Source organism: Adiantum capillus-veneris, chromosome 21 (assembly GCF_014529385.1).
Source record: "Adiantum capillus-veneris isolate H3 chromosome 21, ASM1452938v2, whole genome shotgun sequence".
Classification (NCBI taxonomy): domain Eukaryota; kingdom Viridiplantae; phylum Streptophyta; class Polypodiopsida; order Polypodiales; family Pteridaceae; genus Adiantum; species Adiantum capillus-veneris.
In genome coordinates, this window is record NC_140951.1 from 91,946,166 (window position 1) to 91,958,460 (window position 12,295).

Consider the following 12,295-nt stretch of genomic DNA (forward strand, 5'->3'; position numbering starts at 1 on the left):
CATCGAGAGAGGTCTGGTTCATATATTTTGCAAATTTCGGATCCTTCGCAAAATTAAGCATCATCGTTGTTGCATTGCAGATCAATCGTCGACGCTCCATCTCTTCGAGCTCCACCTGAGTAGGCCGAGGCGGGCCGTACTCATCGCGTGAATCTTCGTTGTGATCTCTTCCCGCATCTCCAAATGCAGAGGAAGTCGACTGATCTCTGCATGAAGCCATAAGTGCCGCGTAAAAAGGATCGGATTTCCTGTAGAAGAGAAATGGGCCGTGCTCTGATACCACTGTATCAGACTTGGACACTTCAAGTCGAGAATCTACTGCGACACCACAAATAATTACTTCAAAACAGTTCACAGTTCACAATTGATTCGACAATGGCCCGACGAAGTTCCGTGCCTAGAGATATTGGCCCCAAAGACTGGCGCCCCTTTCGGTATTTCTTTTTGTATTAATCTGCAACTCAAAGTACAAGCGAGTAGTCGGGACTCACTCTCAGACTCTGCATCCAGATGCTCTGAGAAGTGAGAGCCCAAAGACTCTTTTAAAGATTTACAAGGGATGCCCAAAAGCAGAGCCCCAAAAGCTGAAAATTAAAAGCTGTCCAATAAAGCACTTTCAATTTTCTCTCACAAGCTCTCTTGAGCTAAAAGAAAGCAAGGGCTTAAATTTAAAAGCTCTCTCTCTCTCTCTCTCTCTCTCTCTCCTTGCGTAGAATCCAATGCAGCCAAAAAGCAGAGCATCCGTACTGCTTTCCATGATTTGTGCTGCGTTTTGCGGGCTGTCCACTGCAGAGCCACGTCAGCATTTCTGCAAGGCTCTCCGTGGGGCTGTTTACAGCAGCAGCAGCCACGTCAGCAATTCGGGGGTGGGCTGTCCATGCGGGGAGTGTGTGTGTGTACAGGGCAGTCACGTCACCAACTGGGCAGCCACATCACCAGTTTGTGACAGTTGCTGTAGATCTTTGGCTTGGAGTGTCCAAGTCTATTACAAGGTGTTTGAGGTTGCGTTTTGTAGAGCCTGTAGCATCACCTTAGACCACACACAACATTTACATATAAAAGCTAACGTGCAATAGCGATGAGGTGCGAAGGATTAGGTGCAAATTGATGCTAATGAGCCTGTCTCAAGGGAAATACAAAGCTGGATTCAATGGCTGAAAAGTCTGCAGCAGAGCCTGTAAATGAATGCCTTTTTTTACAGAGAGTGAATTAGATCAGTGTAGACTTCTTGTCCTCCCGTTGGAATTTGGTGCAATCCTTCTCAGAGAGCCTGGTGACTTGCCTGGAAGCGTCTTCACTCTTATTCTTGTGTCTGGCTCAGATTGTTGGAGGCTGCTATTGTAGCAGTGCTGATCACTTCCACTATCTGCTGGTTCTTCTTGTTGCCTCCGTTGTTGATATTGGTTCAGTGGGTTTGAGGTGCTGATCTTTCAGAGGTTGTTCGAGCTGCTCTCATCTTCCGCCTGGGCTTTTTTGTTTCTCTAGGAGAGGGTTTTGCCCCTTGGCCGTTTTCAGCTTTTCTGGTTATCAGTATGCCTTTTGTGGCTTTGACATAAATTTATTTCACTTTCATGCCATCAGGCTAGCTCATTGTAACATATTTACTGCCTTGGGTACAGGTCTAGTGAGGCATCCCCAGGGACTTTTGGTAATAGAGTACGGCCTTGTGTTCTTGCAATAAAACAGAGCAGCTGTTTTTCTTTTTAAATTTTGTTTGGTTTTTGTTTTGTTTTGTTTTTTTTTTTGGGGTGGGGGGGGTGGGGGGGTTGGGGAAGTCTTACAAAATCTTTTGCCATTTGAAAAGGCGACTGTGATACTAAAAGAGAAAATTTCGGTACAATCTTGACAGCAGTTAACGATTTCACTAATATCAGCACTCATGAAAGAGCAGACTGCCTTAGTATAACTAGCTGCATTAAGGCATTTTCTTCTTGAGCAGCCAAGAAGTTTGTGTCAGTCAATCTCAGCACATGAGGTGCACAGTTGTAACCTGTGTAGTACGTTGTTACAGGTGCCCGATGATGTTCTTATTGACAGGGTTGTAGGGAGGAGGCTTGATCCTGTAGCTGGAAAGATATATCATCTCAAATTCTCACCACCGGAAACAAAGGAGATCGCTGACAGGCTGACACAGCGGTTTGATGACACTGAATATCAGGTTTGTTTTGTTTTGATGGTTGTGTGACAAGTTCTTTTATGAAGTTTTCTTGGTAATATCACATGAAAATGTGTGTGGCCGCTTTTGTTGCCATCTGTTTTTCCCGTGCATCAAAACTCAGCACCCCCGTATTTCTTTCTAATAAAATTTCCCTGCGTTTATAAGTGGGTCTATCAGGCATTGTTTTACCGCTGGTAAGCTCACCACTGTGTCTTGTTTTGAAGGTAATTGTTCTGGTGGAAAATTTGGAGGCATCTTCAAAATTTCAGTTTGTTAAGCTAAATCAGATTAGAACGAAATAATTCTTCTTGTTTTTAGTTTAAACAGGCCAAAGACTTCACACGTAATCTTCTTTTTGTTACTTGGGACATAGTTAGATTGATACATTGGGAACGGACTTCTTTTTAAAATTAATGTTGGATAGTATGTATCTATATTTTGGGCAGCATGATGTTCTTTTTGTAGACAACCAAGAGTGCCTGATTCTTCTTGCATTAAAGATCATGAAGCAAAACTTCACAACTTACAAGTGAGATGCATAGTATACAACTCTTTTGGGTCCAGATATCCTTGAAGAGGATCACTTTCTTGAGGCCTGTCTCTTACCAAGCAGCTAAGCAAAAGTGTAGAGAACGGGGATTGTTGAAAATTGACTAGCACGTTGTCTGGAGTTTTTTGGAGCAAGGGATTGCGCATATGTACATACACATGCATGGTGCATCGAATAAAGGATTGCCCATTTTCCTTAGCCAGGTGGTTACGTGGGGCCCACATGTGTACAGGTAGGACACCATGTACATAGAGCATCGATTTTCACTATTACCAGTACCAGTGTGTTTTTTCTACAATAATGAGGAGTTGGTAGTGCTTAAAACTTCTCGAGGAAGCTATCCGCGGGCCGACGACATGAGGTAAGCAGGTGCGTCAGATGGCATCTAGTGGCGTCAGGAGGCCGAACGGGGTCAATACTTGCACGTGGATAAGGACGGACACAACGTGGGTGTTTTCTTGTGATAATTATGCAGAAAGGTCATCATGAGGACCATACTTTGGGGCCACTTCACGTGGTGGCGGGATGCATTATTGAAAAAAGCTGAGTGGCAGGTGTGCGGATGATGCAAAAAGGTGACAACTATGCACTGCGAAGTCAGTTTTTGGCCTGTTCGGGGTCCGTTTGAGGTCATCTAAAAGGCCAAGGGTGCCCAAGTAATAAAGCTAAGTGTGGGAACTGAAAAAACAGAGAGAAGACTAGAAAAAACGTGGAGAAGAGAGGAGGAACAGCCCCAGGTGTGTTTTTGCTCATTTTGGAGCCTGTTTTGGCCGTAAACTGCTCATCCGAGGTCGGATTTGAGCACTTTGACATTGTAGACTGGGGTTTTGGGCCGTTCCGGACGCGATGGCGTTGTCCATTTTTCCAAATTCCTCACTCTTTTTCTGCTGTGTAAGTTTCTCCTATGAGCGAAGCTTCCGCTCCAATTTGTGATTGTATCTGGTATCTTTTACCCATATTGTGTGAGCTGTTTGCCCCATTGGTGTTGGCCCAAGCTCATTTGTATCTAAACATCAGAAATTCTCCTCTTTTGAGTTGAATTTTTGGGTGTGTGTGTATGTGTGTGGTGTGTTTCCTGTCTCGGCCAGGTGGTTGTGTAAGCCGAGTGGTGCCCCATAGTGTGTGTGTGTATCTTCCCAAGAGTGTGTGTCGGGTCATTATAGAGGCGTTCTGTGTTTTTTCATCCCGCTCACCAACGTCATGCCTTTGACATACCAAAGAAGCTTTATGGGTATAGCCTATCTCCCCGGGCTTCATCAACAAGCTGTAGAAAGATGTTGAACTTAACTGAGGCCTTATCCACACTCTCTCTGAAAAGATCATAAGCTAAACCTTGAAATCCTTCTTTTCGTTCACAATTGTTTAATGAGCTACATCAATGCCTACCATGTGAGGATGCATCTAAAGAGGGGAGACTCTCCCACAGAATAGGTGGGGGAAAGAGCCAAACAGGAGGCATGTACTGCTAGCGGAGGCAGTGCCTCCAAACATGCAGTAATTTCAACTTCGTCTGGTTCTTCTTTATCTTGAATGGGCTTCTGAAGTGAGGCCGCGTGATCATTTTGATGGCCTTCTTCATAGAAATCAAAGCAAATAACTAACTTCTGGATAAAAGCCAAGTTTGACGCCTTTCAGGGCTAGGGTTTTGACATCTAGTTTGAAGATGCAATTGGGGGTTGCACATGTCTGGTGGGCAAGGAGATTCTCTATCTAGAAAGGTAGTTCATGCCAATTCTGAGTCTAAGCAAGAATTCTCCCAATTGCACACTGACTTATAAACTTGCAATAATTTTCAATTTCTTTTGTCAGGCTCTTCTTTGCTCGATCAATTTGATGGCCTTTTCACCACAATCAAAATCTTAACTTTCTTATGGATAAAAGCCAAGTTTGGCGGGTTTCAGGGTTAGAACTTCTACATCCAGTACGCAACGATCAGTTGCGTATGTCTGGCAGGCTCGGAGATTCTCTCTTGAATGGTAGTTCATGCCAACTGAGTCAAAGCAAGGATCCTCCTAGTTGTGCACCGACTTTCTCTCATTTCTAGATACTCTCTCCTCACGCAAGAGAGTGCTGGTTTTCTCTCTTTAGAATTCTGTCCGATTTTCTCTCTTTAAAACAGAGCATATTCCTCTCTCTAAACTCTGATTCTCTCTCTCTATCTTAGAGAGAGAATTCCTGTTTGCTCTTTACTGCTAACAAGAATTTCAATTTTCCCTCCCTTTTGCTTTTCGTCACTTGTGCCTAAAAGCAAAACTAAACTCAGCTTTCTGACAATTGCTATGGGGGGAGAAGCTGCGTTTTTTGCATAAAGTGTATTTATGTCTTTTGACCAAAAGCTGAGGGCGTCTTGGCTTGTTGGGTGTCTGGGCTGGAGCGTGGGAGCTAAGAGAGAGACTCGGCTTGAGAATTGAAGTCTGGCAACACTTGCAGTGAGCACTTAAGAGCATGCTGGCAAGCACAAAAGAGCTAAGAGATAAGAATTGACTTGAGAGTTGAAGTTTGGCATACATTGACATTGTATTAAACTCTCTCTGGGTCATCATGCTAGGTGAGTACTAAGAAACTATTTTGAAATCTTTCTCATGAAAGAAAGACACACAGAGATGATGGTTCCCATCTCAACTCATATTTTCTATGGTTGTCCGTATGACAGGTTAATGGACTAGTACATTTAAACCATCTTCACAGCAAAGAGCTTGATGAAGACTCACTCTCAATATGCCTGCAATGGATGGCTGTGAGCAATCAATCCTGAGGCAAAGCAGCAGTGCAAGCAAGCTGCAAATGGGTAGAAAAATTCTCCTCATGCCTGCAGTGATGGGCAGAGACGGTAATAAAGGCGGTTAGAGGTGGCCAGTAGTGCAGCAATCCAACAGGGTTGTGAATGCGGGCTGTAACGGAATATGGCTATAACATTGATGGTAGCGGAATTGAAGTAACAATAGTGAGCATTTCCTTAAGAGAATTCTTAAAGAGCATAAGGAGAGTACTTGATTAAAGGTAGCAAAATGAACATTATACCTAGTTAGCTTGGCATGAACAATACTTGTAAAAGAGAGAGAGAATTAGAGAAATTGATAACAATTGAGGACCGGATTTACTTGGAGCCGATCCCCCCTTCAAAAGGCTTTTGTATTATAGATTCTTTCTTGAAGAGAGACTTGGTACAATACTTACTTTGTGTTCCTTGATACCTTGTTGATGCAATGAAGATGGTAAGCTTCATGCACCAATATTATGCGCGTAACTAATCTTGTAAAAGCATTAGCTTGTCCCCGGCCTCAATCCCAAGACCTCAAACACCTTCAAAGGTGGAGAGAGCTAGCAGGGAGTGAGGGAAGGGAAGAGGAGGAAGAAGTAGCATACGAGAAAGAAGTACTTTCCTCACCATAGATTACTCTTGGAGCTTAGCTTCGCATAGTAATATAGATGGTAGAGAAGATGAGCATGCCATAGAAGCTTGGCTCTTGGTTGGATTTGCATTCCATAGCCAAGAGGTGTTGGTGTAAGCTCTCTACTTCTATAGCTTGGAGAAGGAGATGGAGTACTTGCACAACACAATGAGAGAATGTGCGAGTGTGGTAAAATGAGCAAAAATGAAGTTCCTTCCTTGCCTAGGTCGACCTCTCTCTCTCTTTACTCTAGCTTAATCCCTATTGGTCTTTTCCAAGCTTGGTCAAGCACAGGCTATGGTCATTTCAAGCAATAGGGGTAGCATTTGGACAAGTGTCCTTCTTTCCTCCTTTGAGAGAGAGAGCTTAATTAATTAATTACATGTATCTAAATTCTCATTGGATGTAACAGACTTGGACACTTCAAGTCAAGAATCGACCGCGACAGCACCAAATAACCTCTTCAAAACAATTCACAATCACAATAGATTTGCACTGGCCCGGCGGAGTTCCGTGCCTAGAGATATTGGCCCCAAAGACTGGCGCCCCTTTCGGTATTTCTTTTTGTATTAATCAATCATCAAAGTACAAGAGAGTGGTTAGGGTTTCACTCTCAGACTCTACGTCCAGATGCTCTGAGAAGTGAAGCCCTCACCACTTATTTAAAGGTTACAAGGGATGCCCAAAAGCAGAGCCCCAAAAGCTTGAAAGCAAAAGCTCTTTTCTCTCTCTCTCACAGAGAGCTTCTGAAAGCAAAAGCAAATTCTCTCTCTCTCAATGAGCTAGTAAAAAGCAAGTTCTCTTTTGCCCAAATCATAGCAAAAAGCTGAGATTTGCATCGCCGAAAATTTCCTTTTTTTTTTTTTGTGCTTTTTCACCTTCGCGATTTCCGGAATTTAGGGTTTTGGCCAAAATTAGGGTTTGCAGGAATTTTTAGGGTTTCTGGCAGAAATTAGGGTTTCTGCTGTCCGCCACGTCATCACTTTGTGACATACCCCCCTCTTGAAAGCATTGTAATCGACCGCGATTACGCTTGCAAAACCGACAAAAGCCATAAACCGTCTTAGCAGACACAGACTGTTAGTACCTACGTACTAGGAACACACATCTAGCACATGTACAAAATCGACAGTCCGGCAAAGTCAAATCTGGTCCTGTAGTCAATTTCTCTTTCAATGTCCGAAAGGCAGTCACCTCTGTGGGTCCCCACGAAAAAGGTACTCCTTTCTGTGTCAAGGTATGCAAAGGGGAAGCAACCTGTGCAAACTTTCGTATGAACCGCGTGTAGTACGAACACAGTCCCAAGAAGCTTCTAACTTCATGGACATTCCTCAAATCGGGCCAATCACGGATAGTCTCTATCTTGGCCGGGTCCATTTGCACTCCTTCTCTGTTGACACAATGTGTCCCAAAAAAGTGTATCTCTGGTAGGAAAAATTCACTTTTCTTTGCATTAATCACTAACGTGTGATATCGTAATGCCTGAAAGACTTGAAGCAGATGATCTCTGTGTTTGCCTCATTCTTGGAGAAAACAATGATGTCGTCAAAGAAAGTGCCAACAAATAGCCTGTACTCTCGAAAAATTCTGTCCATCATCCGGTTAAATGTCGCAGGAGCATTGGTTAAGCCAAAAGGCATCACCAGAAACTCAAATAACCCAAAAGTCGTTCGAAAAGCTGTCTTGTAGACATGTCTTGGCGTTCTTTTGATCAGGTCAAAACATATTCAACCTTTATCCAGCGTTCAGTTCTCTTCCAAAAGAATGAGTAAGAAACTGAAATTCATCAAGTACAATCTCTAAGCCCTTCATTTATCAAAGTCGCGTTCTCGGCCTGGTAGTCAACCACGGCGTAGTTCTTGTGGTACCAAGGGATCCTGAGTAGAACGTCACTCGCGTGTCCTGAACACCCCTGTCATTGCAAACAAAGTTTGCCAATGCTCGGTGTAATGGCAACATCCCATCCGGGTGCCAGTCGAACTACCTCCGCCTGTGGCGTCAGTCTGTCGGGCGTAGTTCCAAATCGAGCCGCCAATTCCAAGTGAAAAGAATTTGGCCTTGGCTCCTTCAAAAGGGCTTCTTGATCCTTCACTTTGCCCCAAAAGCGGCAAAGTTTGTACTTTCATTCATTAGATTCGGTGCAGGTTCCACGCCATGTGGTACCAGTTCTGCTTTTCTATCTGCCTTTTCTGCCACATTCCTCAGTTGCTCTTGAACCCTCAGACCTGTCGTCGTCTTTATCATTCTGTTCTTTCTATGCCTTTTTAGGACACTTCGCGGAGATATGTCCATGTTCCCCGCATCCAAAGCACTTCCCCTCTCTGATGAAGCGAGCTCTCTCCTCAGGAGTAAGCTTGGGTCGTGCATTTTTTTTTTCTCTGGGTTGCTCTTTTTGTTTCTACTTTCATTCCCATAAGTCTGTTCGGCTCGTTGTGTCATGGCCTCATCTGTGGGGTAGGTCGGACTGCCATAGTGAATTGCAAAGCCCCACTTTGCATGACTCATCAACTCCTGAATAGAAGCTGACTTCTGTTCCAAGCAGTGGTCTCGGATCTCTGTAGGTAGACCCAAGGTAAACCGCTCAATCTGTTCTCTGAATGAGATCTTCTTGAATGAAGAGGCGGGTAGAAAAGAGCTTCAGAATCTTTCACAGTAAGTATTTACTGTATCGCTCTTGGTCATCCGAAGATGGTTCCAAGCAGCTCGTATATCTCGTTCATATTCTTGCGTCAACCAAGAAGAAATAAAAAGCCTCTTAAATTTCAACCATTTAACTGGCGCAGTCTTGTTTAAAAGAAGCGTGGACCACCAAGTACGAGCATTCCCCTTAAGGTAAGAGGTAGCTCTCCGAATCTTGGAGTGCTCTGAATAGCGTTCTCCCGCGAAAGCGATGTCAAACTGCTGTATAAAAGACAAAGCCTTCGAAGCATCTGAGTATCCTGAAAAGTATCAAACTTGATCGAGTGGCCATCTTTCTTAAACTCTCGGACTTTCTTGCTTTTATCTTCGAGAAAGTCATTCTGGTTGGCTTTGTAAAAATTCTTCTTGTTCGCATTAAACTTTCCGTCATCGGAATCTGAGCTGTCTGTAGACGAGTCCTCAGTAGAACTGTCAGTCTCTGGGCGAGATGTAGCCTTCTTTGCCTATTTCTTGCCCTTTCCGAAGCTTTGTTTCTTGCTTCGCTTTTTACCTTTTCTGTCTTCTTCGCTCGAATCCGAGGAGCTAGAAGAAGAAGAAGAAGAAGAAGAAGAAGAAGAAGAAGAAGAACTGGGTACTCCTTCAAATCGAACACGCTTCTTCTGTTTCTTTGCCTTGTCAAAAGTCGATTGATGACCCAAATATCCCGGGAAGTCAGTACCTTTCTTCTGCTTTTTGCTGTGCTTTTTGTCTTTCTTTTGCACGTCGAAAAGCTGAGCAATCCGTGCATCAACCACGTTCTCCAGTTCCTTCTCCGTATATTTCTTGGAGGCAGAAGGTTTCTGAGAGCGGGTTTCGGGAGTGGTGTTGTGGTTCTCTGCCACTCCATCAGTACCTCTTCCAAAGAGGTCTGGTTCATATATTTTGCCATCTTTGGGTCCTTGGCAAAATTGAGCATCATCTTTGTTGCATCGCCAATCAATTGACGACGTTCCATCTCTCTTTGCTCCGCTTGAGTAGGCCGAGGCGGGCCATACTCTCTGCCAAAATCTTCGTTGTGATCCCAGCCCGCATCTCCAGATGCAGAGGGAGTCGACTGATCATTGCCTGAAGCCATAGGTGCCGCGGAAAAAAAATTCGGGGATCGGATTTCCCGTAGAAGAGAAATCGGCCGTGCTCTTATACCACTGTAACAGACTTGGACACTCCAAGTCAAGAATCGACCGCGACAGCACCAAATAACCACTTCAAAACAATTCACAGATCACAATAGATTTGCACTGGCCCGGCGGAGTTCCGTGCCTAGAGATATTGGCCCCAAAGACTGGCGCCCCTTTCGGTATTTCTTTTTGTATTAATCAATCATCAAAGTACAAGAGAGTGGTTAGGGTTTCACTCTCAGACTCTGTGTCTCGATGCTCTGAGAAGTGAAGCCCTCACCACTTATTTAAAGGTTACAAAGGATGCCCAAAAGCAGAGCCCCAAAAGCTTGAAAGCAAAAGCTCTTTTCTCTCTCTCTCACAGAGAGCTTCTGAAAGCAAAAGCAAATTCTCTCTCTCTCTCTCTCTCTCTCTCTCTCTCTCTCTCTCTCTCTCTCTCTCTCAATGAGAGCCAGTAAAAAGCAAGTTCTCTTTTTCCCAAATCATAGCAAAAAGCTGAGATTTTTGTCGCCAAAAATTCCTTTTTTTTTTTTTTTGCTTTTTCACCTCCGCGATTTTCGGAAATTAGGGTTTTGGAAAAATTAGGGTTTGCAGGAATTTTTAGGGTTTCTGCTGTCCGCCACGTCATCACTTTGTGACATTGGACTTCCCTAAAGGCCATCCAATAGGATTTAGGCACACCATGAGGGCAGCATGGGTAGGGTCGTGATGTGTGTCCTTATTGCCTCTTGAGTCTTGGGCTTGCCTTGAGTGTGTTTGTGTGTGTGTTCTCTCTCATGCCCCTACCTTTAGGGCTTGCCCCCTTCTTTGTAGGGATCCTTTTTGATTTGCACACCACAAGCACCTTGGTCATCAAGCAAGACAAGCACCTTAGTCAGCTCAAGCACGACAAGCACCTCAAGCACCTTAGTCAGCTCAAGCACTTCAAGCACATGCCTAGCTTGCCTAAGGTCTAAAGTACCCAAAGGTCTTAGGTCTAAGGACTTTTAACACAAACCTTTGGAGGTCTTTAATGAAGCTAACCCTAAGGTCTTTTAAGCTCTATTAGCTGCTCATTTCTCTTTGGTAGACCATCTCCCTTTCGGACCCTTCATGAGATGTAACCTTCTCTCCCTTTGGTCCCGTGGCGAGATAGGTCCAAAAGCACATATCTATATTCTAACTCTTGTTTCCATTCATTTTCCCACGTTAATTGATCAAATTCAATATGAGAAAATCATTTGGATAGGTAGATATTAGATTTTATGACACGGGCAATAGCAGGCGAAGGGGCACTGCGAGGGCAGCGTGGTGGCGGGTAGTGCAGCTGGACAGTTACCATGGGAGGCAGTGCGGTGAGGTGGGGGAAGGGCTAGATGACGAGGCTGCTGGGTAGACGAGTGTTCACTCTTTCAAACAGTTTTCTCTTTTGGCAGAATTTCTTTTGCTAGAATCTGTTCTTTAAAAAGATTCTGCTAGACTTTCTCTCTCTAGAACAGAGAGCTTTTTCTTTCTCTAGAGTCTACCTCTCTCTTGGTGAAAATAAATTTTGCACTTCCTGTCTTCATATTCACCATTTATTTCAGTTCAGTTTATTCAGTTGTTTACTATTAAAGTGATTCATGTGTTGCAGATTCTTGTAATGTACAGGATTGATCACGTGTCCAAAGTGATTACACCAAGACCTTAAAACTTTCCAATGTTTCTATTAGAAAATTCAAACCTATCAGGTGGATCACCTTTGTAATTCTTCGGTGTCAAATTGTGATGTGAAGCATACCCATGATGCATGGTGACCTTCATTATTGTTTCGTGACCTGGGCTGTGGTTTGTTAGCTTTAGTAAGTTTTGGGTTCTTAACAGACTTTTGAAGATGACCGATTTTCATGCTGTCAGCAACAGGAAGCTTCTACTTGATTTTAGACAAGCGACTATCCACTGACGAAGGCTCATTGCATGCACATTCTCAGCAGCCAGCCTTATACCAGTGTATACACACTCTGGTCTGGTCAGAGCTGGGACTATGTACGGTTTCTGCAAGGCACGGGCCGCAATTCCTCTTTCTTTGGTTTGTAGCTGGGCAAGTGGAGTGGCATTACACATTACCTCAGGTTTCTGCTTGACTTGTCCCCACTTTGTCGTACAGCGAGGGAAAATCTCCCCACTTCATTTGTAGTTTAATGGGTTGTATGAGAAATTTTCTTTTACGATGCAGTGTGTAAGAAGAGAATGAGCTTGTATTCTTTCATAGCCTAGCTTGGGTGAGGCTTGTGCCATGCAGCGTCACCCCGAAACGTGTTTCACCGACCCTTAAATGCGAAACGCCTGCTGATAGGTTTCACCTGGTAGGTGAAACACCTGAGGTGAAACACCTGAGGTGAAACACTTGAAACAAGACAAAGCTGCACATGGAACTCGA

General features: G+C 44.0%; 1 protein-coding gene across 2 annotated transcripts in view; it reads left to right on the plus strand.

Annotated features, from left to right (window-relative positions):
• AMK2 (adenosine monophosphate kinase) overlaps nucleotides 1–12,295 on the plus strand; it is a 67,347-nt gene that overhangs the window by 32,196 nt on the left and 22,856 nt on the right. The window contains exons 4-5 of one of the 2 annotated variants that reach the window (XM_086493944.1): nucleotides 2,012–2,158; nucleotides 11,847–11,987. In XM_086493944.1, the coding sequence (XP_086350070.1) occupies nucleotides 2,012–2,158; nucleotides 11,847–11,987 (288 nt within the window). The remainder of the gene's footprint in view (nucleotides 1–2,011; nucleotides 2,159–11,846; nucleotides 11,988–12,295) is intronic. The other variant, XM_086493943.1, reaches the window with a different exon arrangement.